General features: G+C 36.4%; 1 protein-coding gene across 3 annotated transcripts in view; it reads right to left on the reverse strand.

Annotated features, from left to right (window-relative positions):
* LOC110464787 overlaps nt 1-16,043 on the reverse strand; it is a 54,915-nt gene extending 38,872 nt beyond the window's left edge. Inside the window, exons 1-3 of one of the 3 annotated variants that reach the window (XM_021520209.1) lie at nt 15,896-16,043; nt 14,194-14,325; nt 580-751 (exon numbers count right to left, since the gene is read on the reverse strand). In XM_021520209.1, coding sequence (XP_021375884.1) covers nt 580-751; nt 14,194-14,243 — 222 coding nt within the window. In that variant the 5' untranslated portion in view covers nt 14,244-14,325; nt 15,896-16,043. Of the gene's footprint in view, nt 1-579; nt 752-4,539; nt 5,284-14,193; nt 14,326-15,895 lie in introns of those variants that run through there. The other 2 variants (XM_021520207.1, XM_021520208.1) reach the window with 2 other exon arrangements.
* Between the last annotated feature and the right edge of the window lie 900 nt (nt 16,044-16,943).

Consider the following 16,943-nt stretch of genomic DNA (forward strand, 5'->3'; position numbering starts at 1 on the left):
GGGGGTAGGAGGAGGAGGGGGGGCATCCTGTGTCTTATAGCGACAATGTTGCATGATTTTGCGTCGTCCTGTGTCGACTAATGACAATGTTGTATGAGGGTGTGTCGTCACATGCTTCATTAGGTTTGGTGTAAGGTTATTCTACCGTCTATATTTATTGGTTTTCTCATCTTTCGAAACTTGTTCTATTATTTATATCTTACTTTTTTGAAAGTCATCAGATAGGCATTTGTCTATGTTCTATTTTCACCTTCTATTTTCTCTTCATTGTAAAAGCTGTCTCACCTTTGCAAAAACCTATCGTGCAGGTTTGCTCTTTAGACAATATTTCATCTACTTTTCCAGGCTTTCGTCTTCTTCTTCAGAGGCGGTCGTTTATGTTTTGTTTTTGTTTTTGTAGATTAACTGCCAAACCGGTTTTTCATTGTCTTGTTATGGTATTATATTTCTGCTATCTCAGATTGTTTGTATAGGTACGATTTTGTCCCTAGACATGATGAATATGTTTGCTCTCTTATGTTGTTTTTCTTTATTTCATTTTACTTGAAAATCAATTCATTTTTTATGTTGTGTACCTACCTTGTCGAGTTTGGCAAAGTTGCTTGAGGTCACCATGTTATCGTTCCTGGTAAGTTCCGGGGACACAGTATAGCCTGTCTCCTTCAGGTTAGAAAGACACACAATGTCGCTATCTGTCAGCTTCCTTATGCGAGCGCGGCTTGACCCGGGAGGCAGGGGACCATCACACGCCCTGTTTTTTAAAAGACGATATATCAACATACTGTGACTCATCGTAAACGCACCGTTCGCTTGTATTTATCATATAATTCCACACGGCGGTGGCAACTTGATAAATCTCGTCATCGCTCTGTCCAGGAAATACAAACTGGCTGATATGTCAACCACATGAGGCTGTTAACAGGGGGAAAGATTCAAATCCTACTTCTACAAAAGTTTGAGGGCTTCTTGTTTGTTAACATATCCTGACGTCATCATCTTTGGTTCCAGGTACATGCACATACATTTGTAAATTCAAACCGTTAATTTAATTAATATATAAAAACGCCACTATATCGTCATAAAATACTAATAATTCAAGAATTTACGTTATGTTCTGTTCTGATCTAAGCATTCACACATGAAAATGAAAAACAATAGCCCCTCTGTGCTTACTTGCTTACAAACTGTTCGATAACGTTTGATCTCTATGTTTCGTCCAGTACGCTCTCACTTAAAGTAACAAATGAATGTCAAATACACTGCTGCCAAATATCAAATATCCGTGCCGACAGTTCAATGGCGTGGTCTACACAATTAGGCACTATTTGACCAGAACAAGCTAAACACGACCAAAGTATACACGGATATTGTCCATTCCACACCAATTGATATAGTACTTTTTACTGCTACCGTAACTCAGTATACATACCACTCACTTGTAAACCTTCAATCTTTTGTTATAAACCGATGTGCTAAGTAAAACCGTGTTGGTTCAAGTAGGTATCGATACACAGCTCCAACAATGTGTTCAGGATAGATTAATTGCCATTTTGATACATTTCCCCCGGTTAAACACTCAGTCGACCCAGAATCGATCACATCCAACACTAATATTAGATACTTACCATACATACATTTATATATCTGATATGCATACGTTCCCTATACATAGGATACAAATACAAGGGACGAATATCCCATGTCTACGCTCTAATCAGACTCACGGTCTCACATGAAGATTAAAAAAAATAATCCTTAACTAAAATATATAAAATGTCCCTGTTAGAGGAACAGTTGAGGTTTTGCTTCACTAACGTAAATGTTATTTCTTTTACTTATTCATGGGAAAACAAAATAGAAATATAGCCCACAAATCTCGTTCTGCATTCAGATGGTAATATGAAAATTTAATTGGATGGCCTATCAGGTCCTACGGTTTATGTAAAGAGTATTACTTATACATTAACGATAGCGTTAGTGCTATAGGTGATCTCGAACAGTATCTTGGATCAGTGAGAAGGACGATTTAAGTGTCGTTCCAGGCTATACTTTACACTTAAAATGTGTTTGTATTAATATTTTAATACCTTCAACATTTCACGAGGTATCAAAGAAAAGCAAAGGGCCTTCAGTTGTGAACTCGACTGGCAATCATCGATCTAATTAGACATTTAAATTATTCCGCAAAAAAAAGTTTAAGTTAAACATTCTTGTTTTAATAGACATAAAAGATAAACCAGTAGAAGCTATTTTGATTTAGGTGATCGTTGGCCACGTTAAATAAGGGTATTACATGGTTATTCAAGTTGAGTCGAGACCTTCTTGCTAAAATAGAGATGTAATGATAAAGAAAGGAATTATGTTTATAGTGATTGAATATTATGTCAAGCATCTGTTAAATACAGACCGTTTGTTCATGCTTATCTCAACATTGTTAGTTTTCAAAGTTTCAATATGACGTTATTAAAACTTGTTTTCTTTTAAGAACTGAAAATTAAACAACGAATGCCGGATAAACAATTTGAAAATAATCAAACGGTCAAGAGATGTCAAATATCTTCCACAATATGAATGTCATTGTCGAGCAGCCAACCTCTCTCTACACTCTGACGCTGTCAAGAAACAGATTCTCTCTTTCACAATTTGCATGACAGTTTCGAAAAACCGACATCTTTGTACCATAATTTACACGGTATTTTCTGACGATGATATCATTGTTTTACAAACGATGTGATTTCATCACATCTCAAATCATATGTAGAACTACATTGCGGATTATGTCCAAAAGGGAGGTCCACGAAGTCGAAGAATGCGAAATTTCAAACGGCTGTTTTAACTAAGATTTTTCCAAAGAGACACAAATCAACACTTAATTAACCGGTTGAAATACTATATATCATTTAGTGGAAGGTATGAGAGTTCATGACGTGAGACAATAATGGCAAAATAACGTGCATTCGGGAACGTTTAACAAACAGCAAAGTAGCAGGTATTTTGTTACTTATTCTTCAAAATAATCAAAAGGAATAAGTACCTGCGCATTGACAGTGTGAATAGTGTTATTCACCATCAACACACCCAGTCATTATATTTATAATTATCAATCCATTCAATGCGTTGTATGATGTAAGATGCAATTGAGCGAGGATGGTACTGCATAAAGTTTAAAAACTATTGGAGGGATAGGCCATTATGAGTCAAGCTGAGGGTTTGCATAAAGTTATGTAATCCCTCGATAGAGAAACTCGGTAAGGTTAAAGGTACATAAAAAAACGTACAAAAAAATGTAACGTACATACGTAAAGTTATATAGGTGTTATTGCTGGACAAGCTCATATTACAAATAGCATGCCTTAAAAACTTTCTAAAAATGATTGAATAATTTCCTAATTTTCTTTCATTTTAATCAAATGCATCAAGACTGAGCAGAATTTGACCATCATATCAGGATTTATCACCAGGAGTGAACGTAGAGTAGGGGATACTGTTAGATATACGCTTTGTCTATAGCTTATAAAGAGATAGATATTTTGTTGACCTTACATTGAAGCTACGCACATTAAAGAGACTTTTTTGTCTACGCGTCCGACGCTATGTATTAGCATTGTGGTCTGGTCCAATATTTGTATATTTCTATATTCTCCACATCAAACGAAGAAGGCTCTCACCTTTGTTTTAGTTTCCCTATGTTAAAGTCATAACGATATTTTTAGTCATAACCTGTAACAATGGAGACAGATATTGGATAATATCAAAAAGATATATCAATGTGGTAAAGATGAGAGGTTAGTTTACTAGCGTCTCTTTGGTAACGTGGGAGATAAAATAATGTACTATTTTATCAGATATTATACTCAATATGATATTTTAGGTGATTTCCTACTATTTATTAATTTAGCAGATGGGACACTAAACAGACTGAAACACTATTTGTACCATAAAAACAGTGTGAGTGTCATTTACATTCCGCAAAAAATACTCGGAGACGCATTTTTAACTACAGTTATACCAGTGTCAGCAACATCATAATAATATTTCTATTTCGTTTGGAATTACTTCATATACATCGCTGAAGTTCTGAATGAGAGATTTCATAATTGGAAAAGTTTCCTTACATTTAAACATCACTTTAAATTCACGAAGCTCTTCTAAATCGCACCTACAGACACAAATACATATCATTTCTACTTTTTACACATGGAATTCCCTGGTTTTAACCTCGAGGTCCACTGATGAGTTCTATAGGGACAAAATGGACACGAAATGTAGTAAAAAGTTCTTCGCATCTTAAATGATTTTTCTACAAAAATATGTCATAACAACAGACATTTGCCATACCTATAGAGGATATGTCCAATACCTACAGACAAATGCCATATCTACATTATATACATACATAGGCGATAGGCCTAGCCAACGCAAAAGAACCAATAAAAATACATGCTTTGCTTTATATATAGATATTTATAAATTCAACGGTACCGACCGCTAAACATTTTGCGCTTAATGGTCAAGACATGTTATGGTTAAAATACAAACCCTTCTGTTTCGTCCCCCGAGCACCAGAAATCCTTGTATGCAGTGGTCAGTAAGTTCCGGTCAAGGATGTGTTCTGACATATACATGGATCCCATGTCGTCCCATTAACAACGCAAACAATCCAGAGGAAAAGATCGACCAGTGACTTAATGTTCTTTAACTGGACATCTTGTCAAGCAGATCAAATTCAAACACGATATTCACAATAGTATAAATACATACTTCATAACGGTATGTCAATAAAAGTCGTTCGATCTCTAATACATACAGTCCGCACCTTGTTTGTCTGTCTTCGCTGGTGCCATTACAAAACACAGGTTATGGAGTTCCAAAATATTTCGTAATATTACTCCTTACTTTGTAGTATTCTGTACTTTTTCTGCTGTTGCACAACTTGAAAAAATGTTTTACACTCTTAAAACACTCCTCCTTCTCGAACTAAACATGCATACGTGTTTAGGGTAAAACTCTTCAATTGTTTATAATACTCTCTGAAGCAGACTATTTGGCCAATCCTGTGTCATCTGCATATCTCAATATCTGTATGCGTACTAAGGGCTTGAAATAGTTTAAATCTACAAAAATTGTACTTGCCAACAAGTGTTTGATAAGTTGGTAAATACTTTAGCTAAGTAAAGTACCCTGTTCTCGCGTAGTGTATTGATTGGAGATAAGAAGGACATGTAAGCTCCTCATTGTTCGCCATCAGATGTGGTACATATACATAACGCTCTATAGTGGAGGCGTATTGGCTCTCTACAACATTCTCTTGTGCAAACACGAGCGACGATAGCTCGGGAAACATAAAACAAGGGCTCAAGTGGATTGGCTGAAAAACTTCCCTATGACAGCAATGTTGCATTATTTGCAGTAATTTTGATAAATTGGTATCGATTTCTAGGGCGAGATCATACTGAAGTGATTTTATCTTTTAATTAAGCCGTATCTGCAGACTCTGTGCACACATCCTTCCTGTTGTCACCTCAGTCTGTATCGATCCTCGTCCCCATGCGTCCTGTAATTGACTTTCACCCGGTGAGCTAGCCAACCTTGCACCCAGACTCCTTGACATGCCGGAGTGCGCACCCAGCTTTATCACCATAAGATGTTAACATTGACGATATCATTTAAATCCCAGAGATCACCTCACTTTCTGGAACAAATCTTCGGCTTTTTGCTTTAAGTCTTAGTTATCCGCTTGATATGTTGGGATTCCGTTTATTGATCCCGATTGGTTGATAACGGTTTTGATACGATATGTTTTCCGGGTTTCTGAGGAATCCTCACGACCGGCAGATTTACGGTGATATTTGAGATGGTGTTGTATCAGCATTTCTGACAGAATTCTGTTCAATACAGAATTAAATTATCGCTGGAAATGTCAAAATGGTGTCAATTATTTCCACGAAGAATTCATCTAATAATCATGCAGTATCCATGATTTCCTTTGATACAAAGAGTACTGCCGAAACCTTTTCCCTACAGTCTATCGAGGTGTAACACTATATAAACACAAAACCACACAAACAAGGTCTGTGTTCCAGTAGCCTCCAGCCTGGACAATAGTTTGGCTAACCAACCACGGATAATTTATTACAGTTTTTCTGCCATGTCGTTTCAATCAAATATCCAACGAAGATAAAAGTGTTAAAACACACGCCACAATCGAAATTTGGCATTATCAAACAAAGGTAGCATATGGTTGAAAATCCATGGCGTTGTACTGCTGTTATACACATAGTAAATATGACTTATTTTGAACCAGGGCTTTGTGTTCCTAGTCACATTCCAGTACTCCCTCCTTATTGTACGTCCACAATATGTAACCGGAACAAAGGTTAACTAAAAAGTGCCAGATCTTTGTCTAAACTGTAAGCCATCACCTGGTAATTATCCTCGTAACAATTAACAAATTGACATAATGTCCTCAATTGCTCCATAAGAATCCTTTGATGCTCTAAATCCATAAGTAAATTTATCCGTAATTTCGGAGAGCAAACGTTCCTAATGGCGTTTTAACAGCCAATATAACAGCATGCTTGTGGTCAATGCCGTTGATTATTCAAAATAATGGTCGCACGTGTCGTTACTTATATTTTGGGTCACATGACCACAATATTTCGATAAACTTTACGTCATGGTGAGTGCTCCTTCAATTCAAATCAGATCTGCACAGCTGACAAAAATGCTCTGTGTCTTATTTTAAAACTTATCAAATACCAATCGTAGAAATATTAAGATAAAATATAACTGTATATGTATAAGCCATAACAAAAACCATTAGGCAATGCCTCCGGCGACCGAACGCGACAGACTGTTCCAGATAAATACACCTATAGTCAGCACACCGATTACAAGAGTACAACAAACTATTCATTATTTTTATTTTGAAAACAAGATGATTTATTTTGTTAGGAAAGTGATTAGGAATATCACAGTGTTAGGCAATGACAGGAAATGAAATCCGGTTTGTTTCCCTTTAATGATCAGGACTACGACCTCCATGTTTGTGGTTCACGTAATAACCCAGCCAATCCGATAATTGCCTGAGTCATACGAATGTTTAAGATAAATAACAAAAGCTCTTCCATTCACGTATATTGATCTTGCACTGATCAAAAATAGCGTTCCTCATACGAGGTGACCTCGATTAACCTATCCGAACCCCTAAAAATATGTACAATAATTATTTCAGTAAAGGAATCATCAGAAATATTGAAGCCCTCTTCATGTGCGTCTGAAATGTTGGTAAGAATTTTAAAGACTAACCATAGTTCAGTAAACAGTTGTTGGTTGAGCTTCGAATTCGCATACATAAATTTTATATGATAGTTTTATAACAGATTAGTTGTTAAGTCTAACATTGTCGACGACAGGTACAATAATTGGTATACCATATGACATTAGGACAGGGTGGAACATGAGAAAAACAATCAAAATAACATACAATAATATCCACTTAAAGGACTGACTTGGTGGGAAAAGGTGAGGATATTTTCATGTAGCGTTTGTCGTGGTATCCAGAGAGATTAACAACTATCTCCGACGTTTTAAGTATATTTTCTTTTCCTTTGCCCGGCTTTAAAAAATTGAATCTTGATGACCATAATGAAAATTCTGAAGCGTAGATTTGAGCATCTTTAATAGACAATCCTTGATACATTTGTTTGTCATCCGGGCGTAATCAAAACAGACCATCTGCATACTTAAAACAATCTATGAAAAAGTGACTCAACAGTTATTTATCTATGAACAAGGTAGACTGATATGTAACTAAAGATAAAAGGAAATGAAAGTAATCATTGTTGTAATAGAGTTTGGTTGTGAAATATATAGAGCTGTAAGTGATTATAAGATGTAAAGTTGGCAGGACTCAGCTGTTCTCCTTTGTTCAGCAACAGACACAGCTGTCTGTGTGTCATAAATACATTGCATAAACAAGGATGTATGTAGTGGTACAATGCATCAAATTTACATAACTATGTAAAACAGCACAACAGTGACAATACAAACGTGGATGCAGATTTAACGACATCAGGGCGGACGTACGAACATATCGCAGCCTCCCAAAATACACACACATACACTACACGCATGCATCTTGCACACAGGGGAGGCCGTCCTTAAATGACCTTAGCTGTTAATAGGACGTTAAACAAAATCAAACAAACAAACAAACAAACTCCTGATTAAACTTCTTGTTCCCCATCTCCTTCGCTTTAAGTAGTCTGTTAAAATATCATTGATGTTCGCAATTCGTAAAAATTAAGGAACAAATGATCAAGGTAGGCCTAAGGTAAATCTGTGTCTGTGCTTTTCTTATGTAGCGATGTAGCGATTCTCTTTATGATTGTTCTCGTGCTCGGAATTTTGTATTTATGTCATTCTGGAATGGAGAAAGATTTAATACGCACAAGTAAATTGTAAATATAATAACAAGACATCGACGAGACATCCATATCTTCCACAAATAGACTCGTCACAACAATCGTATCTGACAAATAGACTCGTATCAACAGTGGCATCTGACAAAATCGATATAGGAACGAAAAATTAATATATATGTGGTTTAAGGTGATAGCTCGAAGACAAATTACTTAGCAACTTTCCTCTGTCGCTACCACGTGACCTGACGCAGTGCATTATGGGCACTTACCTAAAATTATCCGGCATGGTGAACAAGAAGACAGGTTGTTGGTCAAACAGAGTTCTATTGACACCCGTAACAACTAATGCAATAAAATCCACTTGGTTTGACTCACATAATTATACAGACTTGCCAAGAGTGAACAAAGGCGACAACCATCTGGGTCACGAAAATACACTATTGTCAGGATCAAAACAAATTATATCACAGTGTTTGTCTGTTCTCAATATCCTGTCTGTTATTGCGACTGACTAGTTAGTACTGTATACCACTAGCGATAAACCCAGTCATGTAGTCTAGGACCTAAACATCCCTTTAAATTTCGGTGTTTCCTTATACCAGGAATACTTTGGCTCGGAATTTTGGGCTTTATTTTGTTTCTTACTTACTTCAAACATTTATATAATTAAATTTACTGTATACAAATAAATGAAACATGGTAAGCGCATATACTTCAATAGTATCAATGACAACAGTAAGGCTCATTGTGTTATTGTTTTACATTAGCATGATTATCAATGAGCGTAATTATATAAATGTGTTTAACTGCAGTATCGCATATACTTGTATATTGACATTTAGGATATATTCTAGTGTAATTACAGCAAAACGAATATATAAACATGTATATTACAGTAAGCGTATATACTTGTATGCTAACATTTAGCGTATATACTAGTATAACTAATGTAAGCATATGTACAATTACAGCAAGCATGTTTTCTACTTGTTCTTTAAGTAGCTTGCGATAATTGTCAAAACAAATTATACCTTACAAACGAGACCAATTAAAATTCCTTTAGTTTAGATTATCATTTTCATATAGAAAATCGATGAGATGTGAATACCTCAGCGCTTGTGAAATTGTAATTTTCCGCTTTCGGTATTCGCATCAATTAAAAGTCATTTTCAATATAACTACACGGGTTCGTCGTTTTATACTGTGAAGCTATTAAAAATATACAACACACGAAACACTGTTAATAAATCGTAGGCATCCTTAGTTTGTAATAATTTCATTTCTAAGATAAGACACCGATCATAATTTTACAAATCACATCCTACAACAGATTGTATAGACAAACAACATAGAAACGACAAAATACCGTACCTGTTTACGGTCGCCATTACCACCATTCCACCTTTTCAATCTTATCTAAATTTACATCGTGAACACGGGTAATATCATACTGTGTAAATTAATTTATCAATCATGTGATTGATTACACCTGTTAAATCACAGGTAAAAATGGAATTTCGTTGACGCGAATACTGATATGGCATTCCGTAGAGTAAATTTAGTCGTCAGTCATTTGTACAGATTTATAACCGAGCTTAACAGACCTAGCGAGATCACCCAAACATACGTGTGTTAACTGCCTGGCGTTTTAATCGAATATCGAATCCTGACATCCCGGAGACGGGGGCTGTACTGAATCTTGTTATTGATGTAAACAACTTGAAAGAAAGTTCTCCGGAAACACATGGTGTAATTGACTACCTTTAATAGATGGTAGATACAGTTCAAACACTGCTGATGACTGATGACAGAATACAGTGTGAAATGTCTTTGATATAAGGAAGCAACATTTGAATAATTCCATGTTGTAAACAAATGTTTTAGAACGTATAAACATATTTATTGATATCATTTTACTTTTCAAATTCAGCATTTTGACTCTATACACAAAATAACTCATTAATTTTATTTGGGAGCCGAACTTGAGTGAGCACGAATTCAAAAACACTGTGAAAAATGAAAACCAGTCTACTCTCCTTAAACAAAACGGTTACTTCTAGCACTTACCGATAAACAATTACACTTTATAATGTGATCGGCATATCTACGTTAAGTATTTCTCATTCATCTTTGACCCCGATTCCCTACATGTGTACGGCATTTCCTCTAACTTTGTTGTGGGATCGATCAATCAAATATGAAGACTTCGCATCTAACATGACGACAAAGATATTTGAATGTTCTTTAAATAATACACTTCCCTGTGCAGCTCCGCTTTTGAAAACCCCTTCCATTCTACAAATGGTTCGCGTATAACAAAAAATGCTCAGTATTCATTATTCGTGAATTAGCCTAGTGTGTGCTCTGTTCTGTTTCCTCCTCTATCGAGTCGTACAGAGTATGAACTACCTCAAAAATTTACTATACAACTACGTTTTACAGGTTCAGAAGTTCTTATCAACTGACCCTTCTACTTCAAAACATGTGTTTACACTTTTCGATATGAACATTGTCTGGTCCTAGACACACTCTTACTCCATAAACATACGTTTATATAGCTTGATTTTTGTTCTATTTCTTCCTTTAGAAATCGATGATCCACAATGATCGAATTATAAGTATTCGAAATAAATGCCCTCTAGTCGTTTGTCCAATCACCCTCGTATCCTTGAAAATACACTAAAGCGTTAGTTGATAGTGAATTGTTGCGTGCTGCCATTTTAACCTTCAATAGGGAACAACACCTTATCTACTTCCGGTTATATGAGAACCGGGTGCTTGGGTTTCCTGACAAGGCGACTCAACGTCCGCCCAATTTGAATGAAGTCAACTTTTATTGATATTGTTTAGTAAAAGCTGATATGTCTACAATTGACGTTTATGGAAGGATCAAACGTGCTTTACATCGTTACTGCATCAAAAGGAAAAAAGATAAACATGTAAACATGTTTTGGAATATAACGATTTCTAGTTGTTTTATAAGGTCGGCAGCCTATTATAAATAACGAAGACTTTTAAAAATGTCTACAAAGGTACATACTCTGCAAGTGCTATAATTGTATACTATATCCTGAAAAAAACGAGATCAAGTTCAAGGTATTAAGTTACGTGTTTAAAGGTTAAAAGGTCAACATTTGACGGTTACCACAACCTCTAGCTCCGAATTCTTCCGGATAGGAATGAAAGCTCTTCTAGCTTTTTACAATTATTTTTATAGCTATTCATGTGTATTATCTTACATAGCGGTCTCATGGTAACGTCAGAGGATACTCGAAGATCATTTGAGGCTACAAATGTGAAAACTATCAATATTAAGCTATCTATCTGCAACGAAAGGACAAATATATTGGCAAAAGAGGCGAACACTTAAATGTGTGTTTATATAAGATAGGTAGTAATAAAACCACAGGGAAAGAGATATAACGGTCGCTATTTTTACACTAATGTGTGCGGCCATTGAGCTGTAGATTCCTATGAATTTAATATATAGGCGCTATTAACATATATCAACACTGAAATTGTGAATTCCAGCATAGTCTTGCAACTTTATGATATCATTGACGATAAGCATTTCGTAATTTCGACTTAACTGTTTTAATATTTTATTTTATGGATACTGTATCCTAGAACCCGACATAGCACACATCATAACCAGCCATTTTGAGTTGTAGATTTACAACACAAGACTAATTATCACCTGTAGACTACTCCTCCTCGCCGATAAACACTCAAGACTACCAATGTGTCTTGTTTTATTTGTCCGACACTTTCGGCCACAAATGACTTTATAGTCCCTCCGTTGCTGTCATTAGGACTACTTATGTATCCATTGTCCTTGTTTGAGTTCACCAGTGTGAGTTGTTCAGAAACGATGTCAAGGGTTAATATGGTTCCAGCAGACATCATTTTAACTGAATTATTCGTACATAGCTTATTATTACTATCATGTAAAACGGAGCCGAGATATCTGTAGTATAATGTTTTTTATAACTCCCCAACTTCCCCTTACGCTCTTATCCTTGGCATTTATAAATAAAGTACAGACCGCACTTCAAACTGTAATAACCATCTTAAGCATTGCTCGGTTTACGAGGACAATACCTAATTTACGAAATTATCAATTTTCAAGCGGCACTAGAAAATATCCACTTGATTGCATACAAACATGTTTCCAACGAATAATATTCACAAGAAATACGATGTAAAGAATGACACGAAGTGTGGTATATTATGCCAAAATTTACACAAACCAGCAAAACCAACTTATAACCAACATATATAAACATTTATTTACAACCAAGCAAATCATACAATATAAAAAAACAAAACAAAAACACAAACACAAACAACTACACAATCACACTGATCAACTACCTTTCAATCACTCCCAACAATACATAAACCCCAGGCTCACTCCTTACAAATAGTTCACCCTACACCAATAGGTGTAACTTATAGAGTCCATAAACTGACGTTACAGTCTCTGCACATGTATTCCATAGTATCAGAGGACACGGTAGTTATATGTTTCACGCGTATCCAAGAGGCCTGTCTATTATCGGGGTCACATAAAGAGGTTACATCAACTCCTAGGTAGCTTCATCCGGACACCCAGTCCTCCACAATATTTTGGCACACAGCCTCATGGACACCATCTACAGAAACACAGGGCACACCGCCTCGCAAAACAGCTTCGAAGCACACAGCTTGGAATTCATATATACAGGCACACAGCCATCATTAGCACCCAGCTAATACACACTGGCAATGGAATTGGAATTCAGGCACACAGCCCTCCCAGCACCCAGCTATCCATGTCGAGACACAGGCACACAGCCATCATTAGCACCCAGCTAATACATTGTAGAGTTGAGCCGTAGACCACAACCTTCACTGTCAAAGTTCTGTCTGGTACTACCCCATCCAACAGGCACACAGCCATCATTAGCACCCAGCTAATACATTGTAGAGTCGAGCCGTAGACCACAACCTTCACTGTCAAAGTTCTGTCCGGTACTACCCCATCCTACCTTGGGTACTTTGTGTCAAATAATTAATTTCCTTGTCTAAAATATCCCGAAATATGTGAAGAGGAGAAAAGGAGAAAGATGTCTATGAAACCTTTCATGACACTTCAAATTTACAACTTTCGGCAACAACAGATCATTTTCTTTTAAACTAATGTTTCGTATAAACTGTACTAGAATTAGTTCCAACTATAATTAAAATTAACTTCGGAGACAGGCAATTCACAAACAATGAATCCCCTTTGGACGTAAAGTAAAAGAAGTTGGTTTGTTTTTCTTCTATGCGGAGGACAAATGTGAAATTACAGCTAGTTATGGACACGTGTACATCTGAGATACGCAATAGTTACATCAGGCTCATCAATTACTGGCGTTCATGATGTTATAACAGGTAGATCTACGCTTCTTAATGTTTTATTGGATGTTTTTTCGTATTTCCTTGCGAATCCAACTTGAGTTTTACTTTATAGCGAATATGGTTCCATAATAAGTATTAACAATACAAAACACAAAGAATGAACTTCACCATGCAGACATCCACATACAAAGGTAACAAGATGAACGGCAGACACCCCAGAACAAAATGAAATACAAGATCAACTCTAATTAAAGCCGAATGTGATGTGGAAAATATAATAGCTACATGTAGAATCTGACATATCTGACATTATTTATATCATTATTATGATCAATCCGGCATGTGACAATTAACGAAATGACATTGATAATGTATCCCTTACCTTCCTGCTCTGAAATCCCTGTCATGCGTCTGGGTCCCTGTGGAAACCATTCGAATGAGTTGTTGCCCGCTTGCTACTCTAGCGCCTCTTGTTGCTCCAATCGGCTCTTGTCTCCGTCAGTCACATGTGGCACTGAAAGATACGCCGGGAACACTAGGTTAAAACTTGTGGTAAATGACAGGGGACAGCCTGGGCTGATTCTAACAAGATTTAATATAAATCCGTGTAATCCGCCTTTAATATCAATGTTAAATCATAAATATATATAGTTCAATACACCCTGTTAGGTGTTATTGACCTCTGTGATAAATGTGTCTCAGTAAAACTACTATTAAATCCTCCCCCTTTCCGGTCATGTTCTTATACATGCAAGAGTCTGTTGTAGCTAATTTATGTGGGAAGGTTAGCAAACATTTGGTCACATCGTTGAAAAATATTCAAATAATATCATGTATATTGCACTCTCCGAATATGATAACACTAAAAGAAGAATTGACTCCAACTAGAATTTACCTTGTTGACATATAATGCAAACAGTCGCGACAGCGTGGTAAGCTTTCTACGTCTTTAGGTGCAGAAAATTTTGTTTAAAAATAAAATGACACTTATAACACTGGCACTTATAATGCTTATGGTACTGGTTACTTAGAACAGGTTCTGTAAATCTACCAGGGATAATTGGACCAGGTTTTATTTAGGGGAGTCTACTAAGATTCCAGGGAGGTTTGGGCCAAGTTTCAACGTCCCTGCTGCCTAGGGTAGTTTTGTAACCCTTTTTTGCTTAATGCTCTCTGGTTGCTAAGTAGGGTGATAAGATGAACATTATATGAATGGCCACTATATATAGACGCCAATTGTCAACACAGCACAAAGGAATGTTCTGATTTTAACACGGTTTTCATTAAAACATTTACAAGTACAAAAACAGCTTATGTTCTGACAAACACCTTCACAACTACAAAACGAATCTTTCCCCCAAACATCATAATACCAAAAGCTTGTATTCTCACACTCTCACAATTAGTAAAAGCTTGTGTTCTCATGTTTTCAAAAACGTCCTCACAACTACACACACGCTTGTGTTTTCTCAAACACCTCACAACTACAAATAGATATGGCCCTATGGGCTATCAATACCTCCACATGTGCAAAATAATTCGTGTTCTCTCAAACACCTCACAACTACAAAAAGATATGGCCCTATAGGCTATCAATACCTCCACATATGCAAAATAATTCGTGTTCTCTCAAACACGTCACAACTATAAAAAGGCTTCAAACACTTTCCAAAATACAAAATCTTAGCCTTCTCACAAACATCATCACAACTGCAAAAGCCTGTATTCTCAAACAAACACCTACAACGCTATATAAGTCTGGGTTCTCAAGTACCTACATAAAGTTGTGTTTATATTTGGTATTATACATGACAGAAGCTGCATAAACAGCATATATAAGAGAGTGTAGACGGGACAAAATGTATGCATATCATACACGTAATGTTTGTAGAGAAGTCGCCCTCCAGCTCACGCTCACATCAATTTTCCACGTTATCTCACCGATGAAATTATTACTACTGTTCGTCCGTCTTCAGTTACCTAATCATCGCCTTTACACTTATAAACTCACTTTATGACGAATAAACGAATTTGAGAAATAGACAGGCGTAAAGGTAAGTTGGAAATATCTGAGCTACACATACCTGGACATGTATGATGCAGCAGCGTTTGATCTAGATGGTAAGCGCCAGGACAAAAAGTAATTTTGGACACTTCTCTATCTGGTTCCTCGATATTGTCTTTTGGAATGCTGCTGACAGACTCTCTGATCCCTGTGTTGTGCAATATAAACGTCAATAAAACCCGTACGGCACAATTTTCTGTGAGTTACCGACAATGAACCGAACGGTATCGATTGCAGTGAAAAACACATCCAGGTGAACGAGTATCGCAATTCAGGTGGAAATATACATCACTGGAAAATGTTCACATGGGATAATAAAACGTAGTAATGGGACATCCCTGTTACTGACGTATCCTTGATAACGCAGAGTAACGATGACTGGTAATCCTCTCCTTGTGGACAATTTTATATGGTTAGTCGATTTTACATTTCTCTGATGAGCTGCATATCCTATATAGGCGGTGTGAATCAAAGCTTTAAACACAATTTTTAGTTTATGTGACCTATTTTTAATCGATCAACAATCACATTCTTCCTTATCTGTTTACAATCTCAAGACAATGCCTCGTAAATCTGTCAATCCAATCATTGTTATCTGCCCTTTAACGCTAAGAGTTCGCGCCTGCTGACAAAGAAATCCCAATTTTGCATTGTGGTAAACGTTTGTAACGGTTGCCGATAAGGCCTCGAAACAATGCACAATAACATGGTCCTAACAGGACATCAGCTAGTCGCAGATGTGTGTACAACATTATAGACGGAGAAACTTGATCTACTCTGGCATTGTGTTGAATAGATTTCAAGCCAAAACAATGTATATCTTATTTAGATATAGTTCCCAGGTCAAGGCGCTTTAATTCGACCTTCAACGTCAATCCGATGACGCTACTCGCGTCCAAAAATTAATTACCTATCGGTTTTTGCACGTGTTTTTTCCATTATGTCTTTAACAAAAAGGACAAAACACGATGCCGTGATGATAATGGAATTTCTAAAGAATAAAGGCAATATTTGTCCGAATAATACATATATATCTAAAAAAGAAATTCTCGAGAAGAAGAAAAATA

Source organism: Mizuhopecten yessoensis, unplaced genomic scaffold, assembly GCF_002113885.1.
Source record: "Mizuhopecten yessoensis strain PY_sf001 unplaced genomic scaffold, ASM211388v2 scaffold11033, whole genome shotgun sequence".
In the NCBI taxonomy this organism is placed as follows: domain Eukaryota; kingdom Metazoa; phylum Mollusca; class Bivalvia; order Pectinida; family Pectinidae; genus Mizuhopecten; species Mizuhopecten yessoensis.